This window comes from Oncorhynchus mykiss, chromosome 29 (assembly GCF_057628025.1).
Source record: "Oncorhynchus mykiss isolate SJ-2025 chromosome 29, ASM5762802v1, whole genome shotgun sequence".
NCBI classification, from domain to species: Eukaryota; Metazoa; Chordata; class Actinopteri; order Salmoniformes; family Salmonidae; genus Oncorhynchus; species Oncorhynchus mykiss.
The window spans coordinates 27,240,707-27,265,449 of NC_143050.1; the positions used below are offsets into that span (position 1 = coordinate 27,240,707).

The 24,743-nt window shown below is 44.8% G+C and overlaps 1 protein-coding gene across 1 annotated transcript in view; it reads left to right on the top strand.

Moving 5' to 3' along the window:
• The window catches only part of LOC110509800 (argininosuccinate synthase), a 29,179-nt gene extending 5,914 nt beyond the window's left edge, over positions 1-23,265 (top strand). The window contains exons 4-15 of the mRNA XM_036967464.2: positions 332-520; positions 1,025-1,081; positions 1,221-1,295; positions 5,298-5,368; positions 5,735-5,765; positions 10,596-10,686; positions 14,013-14,097; positions 14,827-14,891; positions 17,648-17,779; positions 18,919-19,075; positions 22,840-22,905; positions 23,053-23,265. Of these exons, the coding sequence (XP_036823359.1) occupies positions 332-520; positions 1,025-1,081; positions 1,221-1,295; positions 5,298-5,368; positions 5,735-5,765; positions 10,596-10,686; positions 14,013-14,097; positions 14,827-14,891; positions 17,648-17,779; positions 18,919-19,075; positions 22,840-22,905; positions 23,053-23,101 (1,068 nt within the window). The 3' untranslated portion in view covers positions 23,102-23,265. The remainder of the gene's footprint in view (positions 1-331; positions 521-1,024; positions 1,082-1,220; positions 1,296-5,297; positions 5,369-5,734; positions 5,766-10,595; positions 10,687-14,012; positions 14,098-14,826; positions 14,892-17,647; positions 17,780-18,918; positions 19,076-22,839; positions 22,906-23,052) is intronic.
• Positions 23,266-24,743: the final 1,478 nt, after the last annotated feature.

Below are 24,743 nucleotides of genomic sequence, written 5' to 3' on the forward strand. Positions count from 1 at the left end.
TCAGTTCTTGACGTCTAGAATTATGTGTCCTGACATCTGGGTCACAGAGTAACGGGAAATTATTTAGCAGGCAAATCGTATTTTGATTGTTATCAAAGATATATGAGGTCTGGGTTGTCGTCTTCTTAGCAGCTAACACTGGCAGAGGTCTGCGCTCTTTCTGCCTTGCGAGTTAAGATTTGTAAGCAAAAGTTTGTCAACGCAAAGCCATTGCAGGTGAACTCAACTGACTGCGCTTGTGTATTAAGATTGTCAAAGGAGCATTTAGTGAAATATTGTTGACGTAAGCTTTACGCCGAATGGTTCAAGTGTAACCTCCCTCAATGTATAGGTGTTCATCGAGGACCTGAGGGCAGAGTTTGTGGAAGAGTTCATCTGGCCGTCGGTCCAGGCCAGCGCCATCTACGAGGACCGCTACCTGCTGGGCACTTCAGTGGCCCGGCCCTGCATTGCCCGCCGCCAGATCCAGATCGCACGCCAGGAGGGCGCCCAGTACGTCTCCCACGGTGCCACGGGAAAGGTGAGGGGTAAATCTGCAAGGGGAGAGCCGAGAAGAACCCGGAATGCTAGGTGGAGCCATTAGCAAATTGTTAACATCTGTCAAGGTTCATTTGAGATGTTTGTCTGTTTTGTTGAAATCTGAATGTTTTCCCAATTAGCTTTTGGAGTGAGTGGGATGGTCACATTCAAATAGCCCTCAGCTAGCACAATGGCATTCATTAGTCGGCCACAAGTGTAACGATACTGGGTGGAGATGTAGTGTCCCTGCTCCAACTGTAGATGGAGACAAATGCCACTGAATTGAGCCTTCAACCAACAGTAACTGCAAGAAGTCACTCACTGGAAGCTTGTCAGTTTACATGCTTTTTCAACTACCATTGGAAGTGATTTGAACCTTAACTTGTCTTAAATGAGTGAGAAATCACCTGCTTGATTATCTCTCTGTCTTTGCTAGTAGTTTTTAGATTTTTTTCTGGACATGTTACTAGTGTTTTGTGTCTGAATGGTTAACTGTGACTTTCAGGGCAACGATCAGATCCGATTCGAGCTCACCTGCTATGCCCTCTACCCGGAGGTTCAGGTGAGTTCGGTCTTCCCCAGCTCCTCTGCATGAACACCTGTAACTACACAACATGACTGTCCCATCATCCAACATTTACTTCAGATAATGCACCATACAAATGACATGCGTAACCCTCGCTCCTCTCTCTCCCGCTCAGATTATTGCTCCATGGAGGATCCCTGAGTTCTACAATCGCTTCGTTGGGAGGAAGGATCTGATGGAGTATGCCGAGGTAACACTTCCACATGATAGGATCACTTCATAACATGTTGCCTGACAGTGAGTGTGTGATAGGATCTCTTCATATACATTAGGGATGTGACATATGTAAACATTTGAAAGTTTAAACTGCCATTTTTAAATGGTTTAAATGTGACCCTCTCCTCCATGTTCTCAGTTGGCAGTACATGTCCCAGTTCTCATCAATGTGATGGCTCGCTGCAGTGATGCATGACAGCGTGTTCATAGACCGCTAACAATATGTTAACGCCACGTATGGTTTTTGAAAGCTCGCCCTTTGTACTTGCAGAGCAATCATTGTACAATATCTCCATCCGGGCCATCAAGTTTTTTTTGTCATCTTGTAGTCTGGTTCTAGATATGCCATCAGTGCATTGAAGCCTACGTCCTTTACCATTGACAGTGGCTGCATATCAACTGCAATCATTTCTGTCATCAGCGCTGTGATTTTCTCACTCCGTCCGTTATCGCACTGCAGCCAGCAACGGCTTGGGTCTTTCGATGTCTCCCTTTTCAGATGGTTAAGCGTTGCAACTATCCTGCCACTGTAGTTCAATTCCACCTCGCATTTATTTGACCACTTTCTCATTTAACTTCTCAAAGTATACAGGGCTTCGCTGCTGTCGCATCCTTGTCTGACTGCCACTTTCCCAACTGTAAACAACGATGAGGTGCTGAGCGCATTATATCTGTGGCAAATCATTGGAAAGATGCATATATCCTCTAACAAACGTTACAGCATCGTTGCGTAACATGCTGACCAGACCGCTCGCGCCTCCGCCATTGCGCTCATGTTGATTTTTTGTCCACCCACACCAGACGTAATCAGGATATGAAGGTTGAAATAACAAAACGAACTCTGAACCAACTATATTAATTTAGAGACAAGTCGAAAAGCGTTAAACATTTATGGCAATTTAGGTACCTAGCTTGCTGTTGCTAATTTGTCCTGGGATATAAACATTGGGTTGTTATTTTACCTGAAATGCACAAGGTCCTCTACTCTGACAGTTAATCCACAGATAAAAGGGTAAACCGAGTTTGTTTCTAGAAATGTATTCTTCTTTGGACTTTATATTGTGGTTGGCAACCAACTAAGGTGCATTACTACTACCAACTGGACTGGAGTGTGGACCTCAGTTAATTTTTCAATCACCCCTGTAGGTATATGCTCCTAAAAACCAATGAGGAGATGGGACGTGGGTATTAGAGGTTGACCGATTAATTAGGGCCGATTTCAAGTTTTCATAACAATCGGAAATCGGTATTTTTGGACAACGATTTGGCCGTTTAAAAAAAAAAAAAAAAAAAAATTTTATATACACCTTTTATTTAACTAGGCAAGTCAGTTAAGAACACATTCTTATTTTCAATGAAGGCCTAGTAACGGTGGATTAACTGCCTTGTTCAGGGGCAGAACGACAGATGTTTACCTTGTCAGCTTGGGGATTCGTTTTTGCAACCTTCCGGTTACTAGTTCAATGCTCTAACCACCTGCCTTATATTGCACTCCACGAGGAGCCTGCATGGCAGGCTGACTACCTGTTACGCGAGGGCAGCAAGATGCCAAGGTAAGTTGCTAGCGAGCTTTAAACTTATCTTATCAAAAACAATCAATCTTTACATAATCACTAGTTCCTGCGTTGCATATAATCGATGCGGTGCCTGTTAATTTCTCATCAAATCACAGCCTACTTCGCCAAACGGGTGATGATTTAACACTGTCGTTGCACCAAACCTAACCATCAATGCCTTTCTTTAAAATCAATACACAAGTATATATTTTTAAACCTGCATATTTAGTTAATATTGCCTGCTAACATGAATTTCTTATAATTAGGGAAATTGTGTCACTTCTCTTGCATTCAGTGCAAGCAGAGTCAGGGTATATGCAGCAGTTTGGGCCACCTGGCTCATTGCAAACTGTGAAGTCCATTTATTCCTAACAAAGACCGTAATTAATTTGCCAGAATTGTACATAATTAGGACATAACATTGAAGGTTGTGCAATGTAACAGGAATATTTAGACTGATGGATGCCACCCGTTAGATAAAATACTGAACGGTTCCATATTTCACTGAAAGAATAAACGTTTTGTTTTCTAAATGATAGTTTCTGGATTCAACCATATCAATGACCAAAGTGTGTTATTATGTCATAATTAAGTCTAGGATTTTATATTTCATAGAGCAGTCTGACTGAGCGATGGTAGGCAGGCTTGTAAGCATTCATTCAAACAGCACTTTCGTGCGTTTGCCAGCAGCTCTTCGCTGTGCTTCAAGCATTGAGCTGTTTATGACTTCAAGCCTATCAACTCCCGAGATTAGGCTGGTGTAACCGATGTGAAATAGCTAGCTAGTTAGAGGGGTGCGCGCTAATAGCGTTTCAATCGGTGACGTCACTCGCTCTGAGAGTTGGAGTAGTTGTTCCCCGCAGCTTTTGTGGAGTGATGGGTAACGATGCTTCGAGGGTGGCTGTTGTCGATGTGTTCATGGTTCGAGCCCAGGTAGGGGCGAGGAGAGGGACGGAAGTTATACTGTTACACTGGCAATACTAAAGTGCCTATAAGAACATCCAATAGTCAAAGGTATATGAAATACAAATGGTATAGAGAGAGAAACTCCTATAATAACTACAACCTAAAACTTCTTACCTGGGAATATTGAAGACTCATGTAAAAAGGAACCACCAGCTTTCATATGTTCTCATGTTCTGAGCAAGGAACTTAAACGTTAGCTTTTTTACATGGCACATATTGCACTTTTACGTTCTTCTCCAACACTTTGTTTTTGCATTATTTAAACCAAATTGAACATGTTTCATTATTTACTTGAGGCTAAATTGATTTTATTGATGTATTATATTAAGGTAAAAGAAAAGAAAATAAGGGCTCTCTATGGTCAGGACGTGACAGTCACCAAGTTCTATTTTAGCGACTGGCTATGCAGACGTGCGGGTGCAATGATTTGAATAACGTGTACGTGTACATTTATTTTACAAAGCACGAAACTCGAGCAGTGTGGTCAGCACGTTAGTCATTTTGTTAAATTGTTATTTTTCCTTCCATTATGATGACCGGAACCTGCACTCTGATTAGAATTTTGTTTGCTCTGCCATTTCCTGGTTGCTAAAATTCTAATAGTTTGCCTAATTTCAGTTTGTGACAACCGAAATATAGTGTAGAGAATCATTGTACCATCTAAACCGCTGTGAAATATTTTGTTGCATAACCCAAAATATTGTGTTTTCAGCAGTTTGAAGTTGGTGTACAAAACCGATAGTAAAAGATGCAAGAAAGAAACTTAAAAAACGGGAAGCATGGATATGATCTATGTGTGCTATATCTACTGCTTCTTAGAATTGTTTTCATTGAGAATGACAGATATATAACTCACATTTCTATGTGAATTTTGTTGGCTTGCCCAAAAAAGTTACATATTGCAGCTTAAAATAAATAAAACCGGTTAGGGATATTTTTTTTAATTGCAAGATCCCAATGTCATTTAAACATTCACACCCAATGTCATTCACACCCACACCCACACCCAATGTCATTCACACCCACACCCAATGGCATTCACACCCACACCCACAATCCACACCCAATGTCATTTAAACATAAACGTTGACTGACAGTGAGTCAATTATCGTTTTTTTTTTCATAACATGTTGCCTGGCAGTGTTTGTCTATGAGGTGGTGTTCTCCACTCTGCCCACTAGAGGGGGATCATGGCCTTTTAGTCCCATGTGTGCATCAGTCACCATTTTTTATCAAGCTTTTCTCCCTTCCCATGATTGTATTATACAACGTTGAACTCAAATAACGCAATGATCAGATTTGAAGTCAAATCAACAATTGCAGTTGTTAAAGAACAGCTGGAGGTGATATGATTGGTATAACTATTATAAAATGTATTGCTCAGAGCGGGTCTCAGTTGAAGTGTTAATATACTGTTATCATTGACTCTTCTCTGACCTTTCCACCCCCCCCAGAAAAATGGCATCCCTGTGCCCGTCACCCCTAAAGCACCCTGGAGCATGGATGCCAACCTCATGCACATCAGGTGAGAAGAACACCAATGATGCTCACAATACTTCATGGTTAAATATAAGGTTGAAGAAAATACTTATGTTTTATTTTCACAAGAATAGTTTGTAACTTTCAGGCGGTATTGGCCCTTTTTGGTCATTTGTCTCCCACATTAGCTATATCCTGTAGAGCAGTGCATCCCAACTCCGGTCCTTGAGTATCCCCAACGCCACACATTTTTGTTGTCTACCCGGACAATGACGCCTGATTCAACTTATCAAGGGCTTGATGATTAGTTGAAAAGTAGAATTAGGTTTGCTTAGTTGGGAAACACTGCTGTAGAATGACAAAGGGAATGAATGTGTTCACCAACATACCTTCTCGTTGTCTGTTTCAACAGCTATGAGTCTGGAATACTGGAAAATCCCAAGGTAAGATCTTCTGCATGCATGAGCAGGCTGAGGAATCAATCAGGACAATTATGGCCCCTAACATGTCACCATTCATCCCAGTGCCAGATTCAGCAGGTTGTTCATCTCACCTCCTGCTGTCTGAATCAAAACAGCAAACTTCTCAAGAGTATCAGGATGGATACACTGGACCTAGGTCCACATAGTGTCAGCTAATCCATGTCATTGACCATACAGTATATCATATCCTTTGTCCTCCTACTCATATTCAACATTTCTCTCCATAGTCAACCTGCCTGGTAGTTTATAGATATTTTTTACAGTATATATTATTGTGTTGTAATATGTACAAAGCAATAGCTGATAGGAGTAGAGTTGTGAAATAACTTAACCAAAAAGTTTTTCCTGAAATCCCGGTTAGGGGATTCACAGATTTCCTGCTTATTCCCTCCTAAATTCCATGAGTCCTCCAACCAGGATTTCTGGAAAACCAGGGGATTTGGGGAAAGTTACTGGAATTTTGCAACTCTAGATTAGAGAGACTATTGAGATAAAGTTAAGAAGAGCCCCCCCCCAATCTCTTATATTGGCACCAGCACAGATAAACCAAACCACAGTGAGACAGAGAGAGTTTGATCTCTTCAGGGGTCAGAGGTCAAGGCTGTACACAAAGGTCACCCTTGACGACTCAAACCTCATCCCTCCTTGTTGTCTCTTCTCACCCTAAACCTTGCCGAGCCTGGGAAGAGCCTGGGACACACAGACACTGACTTGTCATCAGAAACGGCTCGCATAATTCCCGATTTCATGGGAGCCGGGGGAAGGGTTAGGGCAGCGCGCCCAGCTGGGCCTCCTGGGTCCCCCCGGCTCTTGGGGGACCATTGTTTCTGGTTGCGCCGCCGCAGGCTGCAACGTGGGAGGGACCCATTTCACCGTGACACCAGAATGTCACCAGTAACAGTAAAGTACAAAGGCGGGCAGACAGATGAGCGTCCCAATGGACGGGGTGTCAGGGAGGCGGGGTGTCAGGGAGGCAGAACTGTAACGCAGGCTTTTCTCTCTCCGACGCTCGCCCTGTGGAGAAATTCATCCTGAAAAGAAACGACTCAATAGCATAGCGATGTGTAGTATGACAGTATTGTGTAATTGATTTAATTCATGGTTTTAGTCCCATTTACTTTCACAATGAATTTATCAATGGAATTAAATACGATGAAATATTTATGGTGGAGGAGATACAAGTGATAAAGGGATTTGAATACATTACTCGGGGCCTGTTATGATCCATTTCAGATTGAACAGACTGTAATAATTCACTCATTTGCTCAGTTTCTGCTCCCGTAGGAGATTATTTGAGATAATACACATTTTCCAAGTACTTTAAACATTTTACTTTTAATGTGTGTGTCAATTTAAAACCGTTTCAGGCTTCTAAGAAACCTTACTGTAAATTGAATGTACAACCTAGATGGTAATACTACATCAATGTACTTTGTAATTATTAACCTCTTATCAACATATGCACCCAAACATGACTGTCCGTGAGGAGATATTGAAAAGGTCATCTCAACCTTCTAGATCTCAACTGGGCATCTGCCTCCTAGGAGTCCAGTTACCCCCCCAAGGCCGGAGCAGACTCCCTCCATTCACAGTGCCTCTCCGCCCACCTGTAAACACAATGGCTCCACTCTCCCCACACACAGATTAGGAAATGTCCAAATGGTCGCTCATATGTTCCTTCTGAGATAAGGTAGCCAGGGTCAGGTTGCACTGTGGTTATTCCCACTAGCTGGATTCTCTCCCATTACACCAGAGGTTAGGCTTTAGCTACACCACTAGGCTACATTGTCTTTATCCTCTCACGTTTGACGTTGTTCTTCTAGACAGTTCTACTGGATTAGGAGCAACCGGTGGATTCAAGTTTCTATGAATGATGGAATTTTGATGATGCATTTTTCATTTTTGAACACATTGCAATTTAAGGACAAGCATTTCAACTCTGAAGTTTAAACCCTATGTAACAGATCTATCATTTGCCTTATCGATAACACGTTGTAGCTGCTTTCCTGATCTGATTGAACTTGTATAAATAACGTGAAGCTATTTAACTTGAAAAGGCAAGCTATTTGTCCTGAAACACAACCCAATATCCTCTGTGCTGTCAGTTTACCGGTCAGGGGCCGGGTCCCTGGGGCAGTGTGACACTCGTCAGCAGTCATTAAAACATCCCCTCTGTCTAAATGAATCCCTGGCTTTGGCTGGACTTCCCCTGGCCCAGTAGCAGCCCAGTAGGAGTGAAGGACAACGATGTTGTGTGGTAAACCCCGAGCCCCTTTGATGGTATTGACTAAAGAGGTGGTAGCGGAACAGACGGTGTTGCTACACAGAGGAAATGAAACTTGTTTTCTGTTAGTTTGGAAATGACCCGGCCCGTTACGCAGCTGCCTAGGGGGAAGGATGCGTTGGATGGTGTGTAGGTGTCTTTTCAAGCATGGAGGGTTAGATTTGTCATGCAACCTTCTCGCCCCTTGGTCAGATGGTTGGGTCTGACCTATTATAGAGCTCTCTGTCAATCTATTTGTCTCTGATGTTGTTGCTATCTTATAGTTTGTGCTTGTTACTAGTGTTGCCTTTTGGGCAAAGCTGTTGGTAGATACTGTAGACAAAGGTTAAGATTTTCTTTATTGGTCAATTGCACACAAGGTTCAACCAAAATGTTACTTCCGCTTCCAACCCCCCTGAAATACACACATACACAGGTTTTGGAGAGGTGCGGGTGCTACCACACTGGGTACCTGGGGAGCTGTTGTTGTGAGGGGTTAAGTGCCTTGCTCAATGTCATCTAGGATTTGATACAGCAACCCTCCAGTTGCCAGCTCACTTCCCGGCAGATTTTTCCCAACTGACCCGGGATTCGAACAGGCCAGCCTCCGGTTGCTGGCTCGCCTCTCTAACCGCTAGGCTACCTGCCACCCCATGATACGGCCAATGATAATGTTAACCAAATGTAGCGGGGTGTTAAACATAAAAAATAGTCCACACATCTCAGATTTAATACATTCTCAATGTGCCATGTTTGCAAATGGCATTTTAAAGACAAGGCCTGACTTTAGACGTGGTGATTTAAGTGTCAGTTCCAAACCAGTGGGCCAGATTTTCTTCCAGCCCAGCCCCCCCCCCCCCCCCAACTCTCTCCCCACCTCTGCCTTTTCTTTGGAGGCCACCGGACTCAATTGAAAGGCAATGAGGCAGCTAACGTGTGGAAAGATAGAAATTTACTCACTTTAAGTTCACGCTGCCACAGCCCTCTTTCTGGGGGCCGCATTGAGTGGGACCACAGCAGCACCACAATATGGCAGAACTGGAGAATGGCTGCAAAAGGGAGCTATGCACAGCGACATGATGGCTGAGCTTCACGCCCCATTTGACAGCATTGCTCTCCCTTTCTCTCACTCTCGCTCCATTTCTAAATGTTCCTGTGTTTCGGGGCCAGGGGCTTTGGGACCGGTCCACCTGCGGGGGGCTGGAATTGAAATGCATTGATCTTTAAGCACTGGAAACTATTCCCTCGCTCTTTCCATTTCTCTCTCTCTCCCACTTTGTCACTCGCGTCTCGTGAGCATACATGTTTGAATTGATATTCCATGTATTTCCTTGTGATAATGTGTCTGTGTAGAGAGGTAAGAAGGATAACGTCTTTATCATATAGTGAACTCTAGCTGGCAGAAACGATGCATCTTCATTGGTTAGGATTGCGTAGGCTTTAAACTACTACAGAGCAAGGCCTGCTCAGTCTGTTGTTCAAATAAAATCATGTCGTGTTCCTCGGTTCTGTCCCCTTCAATAGTATGCATCAAATGGGGTTTTCGGGGAGTCGTTTTGCCCCACTCCTCCCTCTCGTTTGTCGTCTTCTTGGGCGCTGAGGCAGAAAATAAAAAGGAGAGATGGGAGCCTTTTAAAGTCGACGTTGGTGTTTAGTTAAAAGGAAAGAAGCGATTGCACTCGTTCCCCGACGTGGGCAATCTCTCTGCGGCTGAGAGCGAGATTAGTTATCGTATGATTTTTTTTCGTCTGGTAAAGGTTTTCATTTAAATGCACCCAGTGGTTATTTTGCATAGTTCCCCTGCAATTTGCCTCAGCTCAGGGGACATTGGCCATCGTCTGGTTGTAATGTGAGGTAATTGGCAGGGGTGTCAGCCCGATTTTTATTTAAGTGCTCAACTACCAACTCCCCCCAACTGGAAAACAACAAACGTCTGTGTCGGCTCCCACAACTTCCTATGGCTCTCAGGGTAGGAGGGGTAGGTTGTTGTTGTGTGGTTCCCATAAAGATTCATTCTTCATCTGAAGAGAAATAAAGGAGAAAATGTCAGTCAGAAAGTCAATTCCAGAAGATGTGGAAAAGCTTATGGGGAGGGGGAGGCTGGATGGCAGATTTGGAAGATTTGCTTGCGCCTTTCCAAACAGCCGGTGAATATTGTGTGGCATTCGCTTGAGTACATCCTGTCATAGTATCAGATGTGCTTTGACTTATGAAGTGTCTTCTTTCAGTGGATTGGGGTCTGTCTTTCTCTTTTTTTTTCTTCAGCTGCATCTCTTTCTCTTCTCTCCACCTCCCTCTGCGGTGAAAGGCCAAGCAGGGAAAAATGAAACCAAATAGAGGAGAAAAATAGGATGTAGATTTTTGTCTTTTTCGCTCAGATCCTGACAGCGTTTGAAGGTTATTTTTTTTCACGCATCATCCCATCCCTCCACCCACAATAGACTGGCTATGTCTGCCATGTTCTCAACTGAATCTCCTAGTACCATACCAAGTGCTGAAATGTGAATGTCATTGTGTGTATATTACAGAGCCATGCTCCAGCTGGCCTGTACCTGATGACCAAGAGCCCAGAGGACGCCCCCAACAGCCCAGATGTGCTGGAGATCGAGTTCAAAAAAGGTGTGTGTCCGTCCATCTGTCTACATCTCCTCATCCCATGTAGTGGGACTTTTTAGTCCTCTAGTTCAGCCGGGGTTTATGATTCCAAGTCCAGTCCTGACCTGTGTTAGTTTGTTCGTCTTGTCCACCAATGGCTTGGCCATACCCACAGCCCCAGGGCTGCTGTAGACCCCGTGCTACCCTGCCTTTCCCTGGCTGTGTTTATCACTCTGACCACCCAGACCTAGGACAGCCCAGCCCCACAACCCGAAGCAGTCTAAACTAAAGCAGCCTGCCTGGGGGCATGGAGGGGCCGGAAGCGTTAAGCCAGCTAATACAATTGACTGAGGGAGGCCCAGGAAAGTGACACATTAGCACAGTTGCCGAAAAGAGACACGCATCCCAGCCTGGGGCCAGAAGCAGAAATCCCTCTAATCTAGATCCTGGTCACAAGTGTCCGTGTGTATAAATGTATAGATGGGGGGGCTACAGGCCACTGAGGCCTGCTGGGGCTTCAAAAGACATGGCAGGACATTAGCCTCTGATCATGGTGATGACCAGTGACAGTTTTATGACGACCAGTGACAGTTTTATGACATTGCTACTTCACTGAAGTAGAGAGGAATAGAGGAATAGAAGAGAAAGAAGGTTTCATCTGTGATTTACGTTGGTATCTGTCTGCTGATTTATGCAACTTTGAAGGTTTGTGGGGTTTATTTGAGATTTATATCTGAAGTAAGTGAAACTGGAGGGAGAGGAGCAATGATAAAGTTTATAGAGAACTGTTAAATCTTCATTTGAAGGAAGGTTTAAAAAATGTACAAAAAAGCAAAAAAAAACTGGTAATAGGAATCTGAAACTGTGACGTCATCATATAACCTGGTTTCACCTCGGCCCTTTGCTTATTTGCAATCAGTTTTCATAGTTTTTTTTTTCTCTCCCCTTATTGAGTGACGATGACAAAAGCTGTTTTAGTGGCTCACACAAAGGCTTCAGCTTACTCCTCCTCCTCAAGCACAAGATCAGCGCGAGAATGTTTCCATCTTTTCATCTCCCACCAGCCCCTTTTTCACCGGGCTTTCTCACTGATTAAAAAGATAAACTAAACTTTCTTTCATCAGCAGCAGTTTTCCCCTTCTTTCTGTCCTTTTTTTTATCCCTCTTCCTTTCATTGAAAGAGGGGGGAAAGGAAAAAGAGAGAGGAAAAATTTAAAGCAGTAATTTTTCCTACAACTGTGTCTGCTGTCCCATTGTTTGCACTGTTCACTTCAGCGCTGAAGAAAAGGGCAGGCAGGGAAAAGAAAGGCCCAGTGAATGATAGACCCGGCGAGATGGAGGAGAGGAGGACGAGAGGCCGGGCCCGGCTCCCGCATTCACACCCTCACTTAATTTATTTGAACTTTTAATCTAATTATTAACTATTTGGGGGATCAGGGGGCTTTGTCGGAGCGCTATCCGTGTGCCCTCTCCGGCTCTGGGAGTTTTCCTCAGGGGCCGAAGTGACAAAGCCCTTGTCTAAAAATATTTTGTCAAGTCCTTTACGTGTCATTCGAACAGGGCTTACATTTGGGCCCATTGAAATGCAACCAGGAGTGCTGCTTTTTTACCGGGACTTGATTGGCAACTGCAAGCATGCTAAATGCTAATGAGCTCTGGATGGATAGGGGAGTGACTATCTGCAGATGTATTTTCTTTCTTCTATCCTTCGTGTGTCTTCAAAAGCTCTTTTAGCCCCCCACCTCCCCCTCCCCCGCCCATGTCCCAGTCTATTGCACCTCCTCCACCTTTGACCTCTGCGTTGCTCATTTTAACCTATGAATACTATGAATAAGCAAGTAAATGAGTGGCCAAAATACATTGGCCAGTTTATTAGGTACACTCCCCCTTTCATGAAGATGGTTTGCTCCTACAGACAGTAAGTCACATGGCCATGGTTTGCTATATAAAGCAGGCAGACGGGCACCGAGGCATTCGGTTACTGTTCGATTTAAACGTTATTATGGGCAAAACAGGTGACCTAAGCGACTTTGAGGATGTCATGATCGTCGGTGCGGCGGTTCCAGTATCTCAGAAACCGTCGGCATCTTGGGCTTTTCACGCACGACAGTGTCTAGGGTTTACCGAGAATGGTGCGACAAACAAAAAACATTCAGTCAGCAGTCCTGTGGGCGAAAACAGCTCGTTGATGAGAGGATGAATGAGAAGGTCAAGAATCGTGCAAGCTAAGAGGCGAATAACGGCGCAGTACAACAGTGATGTGCATAACATCTCGGAACGCATCTCGTCGGTCCTTGTCACGGATGGATTATTACAGCAGACGACCACACCGGGTTCCACTCCTATCAGCTAAAAACAAGAGGAAGCGGCTCCAGTGGGCACCGGATCATCAACACTGGACAACTGAGGAGTGGAAAAACATTGCCTGTTCCGACAAATCCCGGTTCCTGTTGCGTCATGCTGATGGCAGTCAGGATTTGGCGTAAGCATTAAGAGTCCATGGCCCCATCCTGCCTGATGTCAACGGTACAGGCTGGTGGTGTAATGGTGAGAAGAATGTTTTCCTGGAACACGTTAGCTCCCTTGATACCAATTGAGCAACATTTCCACAGAGAATCCCAACGAATTCGGGCAGTTCTGGAGGCACCCAGTACTAGATGGGTGTACCTAATAAACTGAATTTAGTGTGTCTTTGTAGGGAAAGTTGGGGATGGAGATTGATTGGGGAGCACCTAGGCGTGTGTGTGCTTATTAGGAATGGTCAATGCATTCCAAATAATGCGCACACACACATTCACTCATACCGCAGTGCGAGGCTATTGGTAGAAAAGGTATGGGTGACTCAGCCCGGGTGTGTAATTAAATTAGGAAAGGCCTGTCTGGGATTTCACAGCCTTCAAATGAGAAGGGCTTTTGAATGTATTAGTACTTCTCGCCACATCCCATTGAAGTATTCTACCATTAACACCCGTTACCCTCCTCCACATTCCCCCACATCCAAATCTCCCTCTCCACTCCCTCACTCTTTTCATGTTCTCTCCCATCTCCCTTGTGAACTGTGTTTAGTGCCTGGGAATCAGTCTCTTCACTTTGTTTGTTTTTAGTGAGCATTAAACGAATAGGTGGAAATGTAGTAACAATTTTTGGCCATACGTATTGATTCTGTCAGATTCATAAATACAGCTTCTGCCCAAATCCAAAATTTGCTGAATGTGACGAGATCAGATTTGAAACTGTAAGAGAATAATATTGTTAACCTGAATGACCTACTGTAGCATAGTATTATGATGATGCAGTATCTCTCCAGGCTGTTGCGTAACTGACTGACTGATCCATTCCAATCCACACAGGTGTGCCCATCAAGGTGACCCACGTCAAGGAGGGGAAGTCGAAGGACACACCGCTGGACATCTTCTCTTACCTCAATGAGATGGGGTGAGTCGGACTTTCTCTTACCTCGATGAGACGGGGTGAGTCGGACTTTCTCTTACCTCGATGAGATGGGGTGAGTCGGACTTTCTCTTACCTCGATGAGATGGGCTGAGTCGGACTTTCTCTTACCTCGATGAGATGGGCTGAGTCGGACTTTCTCTTACCTCGATGAGATGGGCTGAGTCGGACTTTCTCTTACCTCGATGAGATGGGCTGAGTCGGACTTTCTCTTACCTCGATGAGATGGGCTGAGTCTGACTTTCTCTTACCTCGATGAGATGGGGTGAGTCGGACTTTCTCTTACCTCGATGAGATGGGGTGAGTCGGACTTTCTCTTACCTCGATGAGATGGGGTGAGTCGGACTTTCTCTTACCTCGATGAGATGGGGTGAGTCGGACTTTCTCTTACCTCGATGAGATGGGGTGAGTCGGACTTTCTCTTACCTCGATGAGATGGGGTGAGTCGGACTTTCTCTTACCTCGATGAGATGGGGTGAGTCGGACTTTCTCTTACCTCGATGAGATGGGGTGAGTCAGACAATCAGTAGGGAGAGCCAAACTGCAAATGAGAATCCTTTATTGACTACATGGAACCACCATTAGAGGGCAGTGTGTAAACTCTTACTGCAGTGTTTTCAGCAAATTGTGGGTGTTTGCAGGCGAGAATACAGAAATATTGACTACTGTTCTTGGTGAGTAAGAATTCTATTGTGGTTTCCATTGTGGTCTCAGAGGGAGGCATGGAGTTGGGAGGATCGACATCGTGGAGAATCGCTTCATCGGCATGAAGTCCAGAGGTAAGGCAGTGACGAAGTGTAATGAGAGAGCCTATATGTATAAAGAGAAGAGATCCTGAGAGAATACAGATGAATTGAATTGAGAGGAAAAACATGTATACTGGATCAATAGCTTTGGTTAAAATGCACTTCCCTTTTATAGAGATTTTAGATTTATAGATAAGCTAGCACAAAGACATACAGTACCTACTCCGCCGTAAGTGCCAACACTTCCATGTCCTATCCATTTGTAAAGCTTCCTGTCACATCTCTAGTGCTTTCAGGCAATTGCAGTCATTTTATGTCAGTGCTAAAAGGGAACACTTGCTATTCCACTTGCATAAAAGTGTTGTGGAGGAAAAGCAAGACCATGAACAAACACAGCATTATGTGCCTCTCTTTCCTTTCAGAGGAAATGTTTTTCTCTGGTTCACCTGTAAACTGAGGGTCTGATGTGACCCACATTCACTTTCACATGCAGAAAGCCTTCGCATTTCTCTTTTTGCAGCCTCCCACACACAGACACACGCTGTTGTTCACACACACACACTCCATCTCGGCAGTCGGCCACTCCTCCGAATGACTTCGAATTGCCCTCTCCGTCAACAGAGCTTCTCAGAAACCATGCTTAAGGGCCGTGAGGGGCCAAGATGTTTGTGGCACCGTGTCCCATGTCAGACAGCACGTCACTAACTCCCTCAGTGGCCCCTGCCTCCTGCCACACTGCATTTCTACTCCTCACAATAACCTGACCAGCAAATTGACTCGCCAACACACTCCGCCTCTGGCATAGTGGCAGGTAGAAATTGAAAAATGGGAAGCCCACTTTTCTCCCTCTTGGCTGCACAAAAGATCAAAGCTCATCTTTTCTACAGAAATTGGAAAGGAGGAGTGTGAGGTTTGACGGCAGTGAATAACTAGTAAAGATTGTGTGTTGACGGCAGGGGGAGAAGGGGGGTTTGCACAAAAGATGCCAAGGAGGATTGACTAGTTGACAGACAGACATTTATTTGTATGTCTTGAGGGGGGGGGGGGGGGGGTCAAGAAGGCGGGGCATGGAAATGGTTGTCAAGAATGTTGTCAGTTCTCGACAAAACATTCACTGGTGTATGTAAGTGGTGTACACCTGTCAACCCTTGTCTGAGCTCTGAACTCTCCACTGTGACGAACCATGTTGTGCTGAGGATCTGTAGAGAACGTTATGGTGATGATTAACTGGTTTGATTGATTTATTATTGAAAGAAATTTGATTTGTTTTTGCAGGCATTTATTTATTTTTTTCAGACATTTTAGAATATCAGACAAATTTGTACTTTTTTGTGTTTCAGGAATTGAAACAACTTCAGGAGTTGAATTCAAGAACTACAATTCTGAAGTGTGTGTGTGTTTTGATTCTTGATCAGAGGAACATCAGGAAGCAGGCTTAATGTGTGTATTTGTGCCTGCATTCGTGGGCTGTACGCCCAAAGGGGAGCACAGGCTCAGCCCAGGTGGGGTTAATGCTTAGTCTTAACCCCTCTACCCCCTCTAGCAGAATTGGCCTACATACAGAGAAACTGTTTAAAAGATTAATACCTGGAAATCACTGGTGTTTTTGTCCTCCTAAGCTTAACTAAGCCACAGTTGGTTTAGCTAAGGTAAGAGAGCCTTTTTATTGTTCATTTGTCTTTCTAATCTCTCTTTGGGGTGCTTAAGGTAAATTGGGTTAAAGGGCAGTTTGAACTGTTTTATCAGATAGTGACAGTTGAAATGCCCCTGTTTTGCCCTCTGTTGCCTTGTTTTAGTGGCTCAAATTGACACTTTTTGAGGTTTAGATAATTAGCAGTTTTGCTAAATCCTGTTTTGGGCAGCCAGTGCTTTGTAAGTGCTTCTCAATTTTCAGATGATGTTTTGGTCCCCCCCTCACCTTCAAGTAGGCTCCATCTAAGACAAGAATTGTATCGGTGCCCCTTCTAACAGTGAATTGAGGTCCCAACACAAGGCGCCCATCCGCAGAGTTTAATCCCAAAGACTGAATGGAAAGGATAGGAATATCCTGTTAATGCTGCCCACACGCAACCATAGTCAATTAAACAGAGATGTCCCAGTGGTTTAGCGTATTAGAATGGCATTATTTGAATAGAGAAACGCGATCTCTCCTCTGGTCTCTTTCGGCCTTTTCTTTTCGACCTCATAAGACAGACAGCTGAGTGACAGCTTCATTTCTCCTGTCATCCCCCCCTCTGTCTTCTCCCTCCGTTCCCCTCAACAGTGCAGTGGGGGTAAATTGCAGGGTCGGGAGAGCCTGGGGCCTAGCTCAGGGCTGGCGGGGGCCTCCTACCCTGTCATTTGCCCGCGACAGGCTCATTCTGACTGGGTTGATATACTGTGGTGCTGGCCTGTCCGTCAGCCAAGGTATTGGAGGAGGAGGAGGGTGAAGATGGCTGGTGCCTAATAGAGCTGTCTGAGTTGAGTTGGTCCTGGAAGGAAGTACAATGAGGTTGTCATGGACACAGGACCACCAGAGACCTTTTCTGATCAATTTAAATTATATTGGTCGCATACACATATTTACCAGATGTTATTGTGGCTGTAGCTAAATGCTTGTGTTCCTAGCTCCAACAGTGCAATAAAATCTAACAATTCACAACCATACACACATCTAAAAGTAAGAATGGAATATTTTGTTTGGGGGGGGGCAACTTCAGACTATTTTGAAATGCAATGCAACCTATGTGCTTAATTTGTCTCTCCACCTTTCGTTCCGCACCTAGTTGTGTGTTTCTGTGCTCCCCCAGGTATCTATGAGACCCCAGGAGGCACCATCCTGTACCACGCTCACCTGGACATAGAGACCTTCACCATGGACCGAGAGGTCAGGAGGATCAAACAGGGCCTGGGGGTCAAGTTCGCCGAGATGCTCTACAACGGTACGTTTGGTGTATTACGCAAAAAAAACACAAACATTTAAAACAATGCTCATACAGCATTCAGAAACGGTGCATTCATGGTTATGTTCTCTCCTAGAACACACACTAAATGGTTAGCCAAAAACTATTCAGCCTCCTGATAATATATTTGATTTATATCATGTTCACTTGCTTTCAAAGCACTTTACATTGATGATAGAATTATGCAAAATACTTCACTGACCTGGGTGATAAATTGTGCATGGCACACGGCAGCCATTTTGTGCCAGAACACCTCACACAGTGGCAATCACGGTGATTGACAGGTGAGGAGTGACTGTTACTTCTGCCTCTCATAGAGGTAATGTGTGACTGAATGACTGGGGCCTAGACCTCCTGTCCGCCTGGCTCAGGTGTCCTAATCCCCCCCGGCCGGCCTTCCTTCATCCCCTATAATAGGATCACAGCCGTTAGAGACTGATTACTGAGCCACTGCAATTTAAATCCTCATGAGAGGAGGGAGCTGGCCAGGCAGGCAGAGAGACCAGGGAGAGCGAGCGAGACACCAAGGTACAGGCGCTAGCTAGCTCCTTCTAGGAGGGGGACAGAGATTAAACTCATTATGGTCTTAAAGCGTGAAATACCACTGTCTCTGCCTGGCCCACTGCATGGGCTAAAGCCACAGGGGATTCCCTGAACAGAACACAGTATGGAGAGAGAGAGAGAGAGAGAGAAAGAGGACAGCTGTGGCTTGATCCATCCACTCAGCCCTGGCCTGACTGTGTGATACTCACACCAGTGCAGATTCTGTGGAAAGGGACTGGGTGAGAGGATTGTTCTTGGGATTGGGAGGTGGAAGGGCATGGAAGAGGGAGAGAGCCACCCCATGGAGATGGGCGTCATTTTTCTCTATTCCCCCCCCCAGTCCAGCTGTCCCTCAGACCGACAGAGCGGGTCACCTGGGTGACAGGAGGGGGGGGGGGGGGGGGGGTCTGAGCCTCACCTGGAGTGATGGGACGAGCGCTCGCATAAGGAGTGGGATGGGAGGAGAATGTGGTGGGGGGGGGGTCATATGTACACAATTGAACCACACTTCTAATGGAGGCTGAAGTATGATTTCCATTATAGTGGCATGTATACATCCAGTTCCTTGTCCCCAGGTTTCTGGTATAGTCCAGAGTGTGAGTTTGTGCGCCACTGCATAGACAAGTCCCAGGAGCGCGTGGAGGGCAAGGTGCAGCTGTCTGTCTTCAAAGGCCAGGTCTACATCCTGGGCCGCGAGTCGCCCAAATCCCTCTACAACGAGGACCTGGTCAGGTAAGGACCTCTAGCATTGTGTGCATGTGACTAATCTCTGGGTACAGTATAATCAGTTCACTGCATATATGCAGTATCCCCATTGTTTGCTCAGGTCACTTCATTCTCCACTGACCCCACACCAACAATAAATGGACACTGGCTCCAAAGACATCAGAGTGCGGAGCAGGGGTGTCAAGCTCAATTCCTGGAGGGCTTTCTCCCCATTGGTCTCTTCGCTGTGGAACAGTGAGTCCATTCAGACACCTAAGCCCCCAATGCCCCCTGGGTAGGCTCAGTGCTGACCAAAGCCTCCATATGCCCCCTTCCATCTACCCTCCACCGCTAATGGCATTTCCAGCCAAAAGAGAGGAGGGTGCTGCTTTTAGGGCCAAAGCACAGGTTTCATGCTAGTTAAGCAGGGGGAGCTGTGCAGCTGAGAGCTCAACCTCGCTCTCTTTCACACACACTCCTGTTGGTGACTGAGTGTTGGGTTGCACTGGAGGAGAAGATCTTAGGGGCACTATTCTGAGGTAACAGATGTGCTGAGTGTCCTGTGAAGGATCCCATTGTGGTGCGAAGTCCACTTATACCACCTGAAGTACAGCCCCACACACACACACACCATTTCACCATTTCACCCTCCAAACCCATGCTTAACTGTAAGACCCTGGTGGACAGCTAGCTGCGTCTCCTCAGTAAACAGTGTCATTAACACAGTGGTATAGCATCACACACACGCTGCATTGATCTGGGACAAATGTCAAAAGGTTTCCTGCTAGGTGTTTGGCAGTCAATTAGACCACATGGTTTTTCCTATGTATTCACCTTCTGGAAACCTGCTTCCACAGCCATTCAACACCTCATAGGCCGCACTCATAAGATGGTAGGTAGGGAGCCTTGTTTTGAGAGTTGATGGTGGTCTTGCCTTTCTTTCTCTCCACGGAGTCTTTTTTTTTTTTGACATTCTTTGATTTCCTCCAGCACGGTGTGTCTGAAGAATGAGTGCAGGTCTTAGATTAGCAGCTGGGGCTCCGTTGAGGAGGAGCTGAGGGTGTTAGCGCTGCAGGTAAAAACGACTGTAATTAGGCCCTATTCCCACTACGAGATATGAAGGTGAGTATGAGGGGATGGGGTGGCGAAAAGATAATTCTACTTTTCAATTCACATTACATCCTTGTCTAACCTTTTGTGGTGGCTGGCAATGCGACATTCTTGGTCCGCAGCTCAAATTGACCGTAAATATCACAGTAGCAAGTAAACACAAAATATTCAGCAATAACCAGGTTTCTATCCAGCCTTTTTATGCGAATAAAGTACATGTCAGATAAATCACAACAGGCCTGATGGAAACAGACAATCTGGCGGTAAACTTTCCTAATGTCGACAAAACAAAACACGCTTAGCAAGGTGGGCTATTTTTGTGGGTAAAGTTAATTGTGAGAAATGGAGGTGGAAACACTTTTCTTGGCAATTATTTATATTATAACCATCATATGGAAGTAAACTTGGAGTCATGCGATGACTCGTTGTGTCGTCCACGTATACAGTTTGAGGCTACAGATGAAATAAGTTATGATGAACTTCACAGGGTGGTGAAAGTTCACAGTGATGAGCTTGATGCAACTTTCCAATAAATATCGAGGGTCTTATTCTGGTGACATGATGATCGATGCTTGACCGCCATTTGACAAATAAACAATCTCGCTGTCCATAATATTCTCATCATGTAGGCTATACCCGCACGGTATCTGGAGCTGGTGGCTAGAGCGCAAGTGCCCATACCAGAATGGACATAGTCACTATAAAATGTACATTTTGTTTGTGACAAAACCGTCAGCAGAGTTGAAATTGCGATGGAAACCCATTTTAAGTTATTTTTATGTGCACTACGTCATCACGCACAGCCTTTTATCCACAACAAGTCCATTTGATGGAATCACGTTTCTGGTGGGGAAATGCGCATATTGTGTTTATGCCGGTTTTAGAATATTCTCATGGAAATCTGTTGCCAATTGGATGGAAACCTAGCTTTTATTGGGTAATACAACAAGCATATTACACTCCTGGGTAATACAACAAGCACATTACACTCCTGGGTAATACAACAAGCACATTACACTCCTGGGTAATACAACAAGCACATTACACTCCTGGGTAATACAACAAGCACATTACACTCCTGGGTAATACAATAAGCACATTACACTCCTGGGTAATACAACAAGCACATTACACTCCTGGGTAATACAACAAGCACATTACACTCCTGGGTAATACAACAAGCATATTACACTCCTGGGTAATACAACAAGCATATTACACTCCTGGGTAATACAACAAGCATATTACACTCCTGGGTAATACAACAAGCATATTACACTCCTGGGTAATACAACAAGCATATTACACTCCTGGGTAATACAACAAGCATATTACACTCCTGGGTAATACAATAATTCATTTATGTGCGTTGTGCAGACAATGAAAGGTTTATTTTCTTGTCTGTTTGCTGCACTCATTACATTTTGATTTATATCATGCCTTCATCAAGTAACGTTAGCCTATCAAAAAAGAACGATTTAACCTTCTCATGTGAATATAAAAGTACACTAGGCCACCAACAAAATGTCATGAAATAAAATGTCTGGATTGGTCAACGTGTGCAATTAGTCTGTGCTTCAGTCTGATCAACTGTGGGCTTCTGATGACAACCACAGCTGCAGGTAGCCTAGAGAATCGTATGCTCTCTGATCCCATGTGGGCAGAAATGTAACGGTGTGTTTTTATCGCCTAAAGTAGGCCCGTTTATTTGTGTTTGAGAAAATGTGATCAAGTTTGGTTTCTAGTCACACTTCGGGTGGCTGTGCTAACTAAGTATTTTTAGTGGAATGAATCAACACAATAGTGATGACATGCTGTTTGAGTGTCTTTTTAGGTCTACATGATGCAACCCTGCATTCAGCGAGCTCAGACTACTAGTATGTTTCTGTAAATGGTTTAATCCTCCCTAGGGCCAGGAGTCTTTCCAGGAGTTTTATTTTAAACCACATGACCGGATTAGAAAAACTATCTGGTCCCATCATAGCACATATAAAACGCAATATAACAAGTCTCAAATATAAGGACAATGTCTATACATTTCAGCTGTTTAAAAAACATTCCTCTGCTGTTACCTTTTATACTGTAGGAATGTTGGCTCAAGGAGATAATTGTTTCCACTGCCCTGCTTCAACTGTGTCGCGTACTACCTTCGGAGGGTAGCGAGCCTCTAACATAGAGGAACATACTCTCCCCCCTCTCTCTCCGACACACACACACCTTTACAAATACACACACCTTACAAAACCACACACCTTTACAAATACACACACCGAGGAGGAGAAGGGAACGAGCCACAAGAGGCCTATATAATACATGTTCACTAGCACAATTTTTACATCGCGGGCGTTGCTTACAAAAAGGATGTCCCAGACAAAAAAACATCATGCTTAGGAGTTTGTAGAAAACTGGATTGTCTACAAATGAGTTGGGTGTTTGTGCTTTTTCTCAACGTGTGGTTGTTTTTTTTCCCCTCTGAAATCACAAACATAAAGAGCAAATGCGTTCAGAGAGAAATCTATTGACATTTTGTTTGAATGATGCAATAATCCGTGGTTAATGTTATTCACTGTCCTACCTCTCCTGTGGGCTAGACGGGTGTTGGAATAACTGCAAAAGCCCTTCCCCAACCACATAGCCCTACACAATAACGTGACTTACACCCCTGTTTTTTTTTGTCCCAGTATGGATGTGCAGGGAGACTATGACCCATGTGATGCCTCTGGATTCATCAAGATCAACGCTGTCAGGTTTGTGTCCTTCATAAGCAAACTCAATTGTCCCAAAAAGTTATATTTTCATGAAGGCTTCTTGAGCGTCAACCATATTTATTTTTTACGTACACTTTTTTAAAATTTAGATAAATGCGCTACTAACTCTCTGTTCTCTCACTGCAGACTAAGGGAGCACCACCGTTTGCAGGGGGAACATCGCTCCAAGCACTAGACGGTCAGCCTTGGATCATCTTTCTCTCCCCTGTGTCTTAAGCAGCTTTACACTTCCTAATGTTTACTCTCACCCCTTCTGCCTTACCGTAGTAGTTTTCTAGTTGCATATTTCAAATGATGTGTTTGTTACCGTATGTTGTAATAAAAAGCATTTGAATCATTGAAGTGTATTGCTGTCACACTACATTTTGTGCTTAAGAGGGTAAATGAAAATTCTTACATTGATTTAGTATATCTGATAGGTGTCCTTTTGGTACAGAACAGTTGTATCTGGGCACTGTTCCGTCAAGAGGTTAAGGGTATCAGGGAAGCTGTATCATGTAAACAGTATATGTAGATCAGTAGATGACGCTGTTGCCTAGTGGGAGGTTGGTTGGTTGCACTGGTGTGCTTGGGCCTTGTTGCTAGGCTAGCTGTCATCTACTGTAGTGGAAGTGATGAGGCTATTTCTGGTATGTGACGGCGCGACTGGAGTGAAAGGACAGGCCAATTGGGGGTCGACGTATATCAGGCTCAGCATGTGTGCTCTGCTCTGTTCATTCCAACTGCATATGGACAGACAGCCAGCAAGAGATGAACTTATGACACGTATATGTATTGCAGTTAAATGATACCTTCTCTTTGAGTCCCCATTGACATGGATGTGTGTGTCTCAATGCAGAATCTATATATATTTTTTTTAAATGAATTTAAACTAACCGTTTTTAAAGTTAGTGCCCTATAGTCTTATTATTTTTCATTCTTCCTCTCACACTATATGATCCAAACCCTCTCCAGATCTTGGGGTGTCCCACACTGTTGAAGGGGCGATAGGCTGGATGAGGGGCCGCCCTGAGCCTGAGGTGGACCCAGGCAGGAGCCCTCCTGCTGGGCTTAATGGCCGGTGGGGGATCCCCAGGTCCTTTCAGTCCCACCAGAACCCCTCAACCCTGCTCAATTACACCGCAGGCGTCTCAGTCTGCCTGGTCAATTACCAGCTAGCCCTGGCATTTAGTAACGCGTGCATACATTCAGCAGGTCGCCTGTAATCACTGGCCTTTTGGGGGGGGGGGGGGAATTGCTTGTGCAGAAAATGAGGGATTCAGATTAGCCAGTGAAGCTGAAGGAGAAAGGAGGGTAGGGTAGTACGAATGTCACTCTCAATCTGTGGTCTGTGGTGGGAGCTCAGTATAGCTCTGTGTAGGGGGAAGATAGTTATGACCTTTCACCTTTGTGTCTTACCCCAGGTCATTAGCCATATAAATGAAGCAGACTGACATGTGAACACTGCTAGGTGTGTGAGAGAGAGTGATGGAGAGCTGTGGTCTGTGGCAGCAGTCAAGGTGCCGCAGTTCAGAGCATTAACCACTAGCCTGTCCAAGGATTGGATGACATCATGAGAACGGCCTGGGCAGTGTGTACCGTGTGTGTTGCCTATGTCTCGTGTTTCAGCGCCAGCCAGCCTCCTGCTCTGCCCGCCCGCCTGTGGCTTCACGGCAACCTGCGTCTCTGTCAGGTATGAAAGCGAGGACACCTGACCAAGGGAATTAATCATCCTTGACCCTGAGTCAATTACCCCTCATTACCCACTCTGTGTCAGCCTCTCCAAGGAGACGCGCCACAATGGGATGACATGAAAGTCAACGGCGTCCCTGAATGGA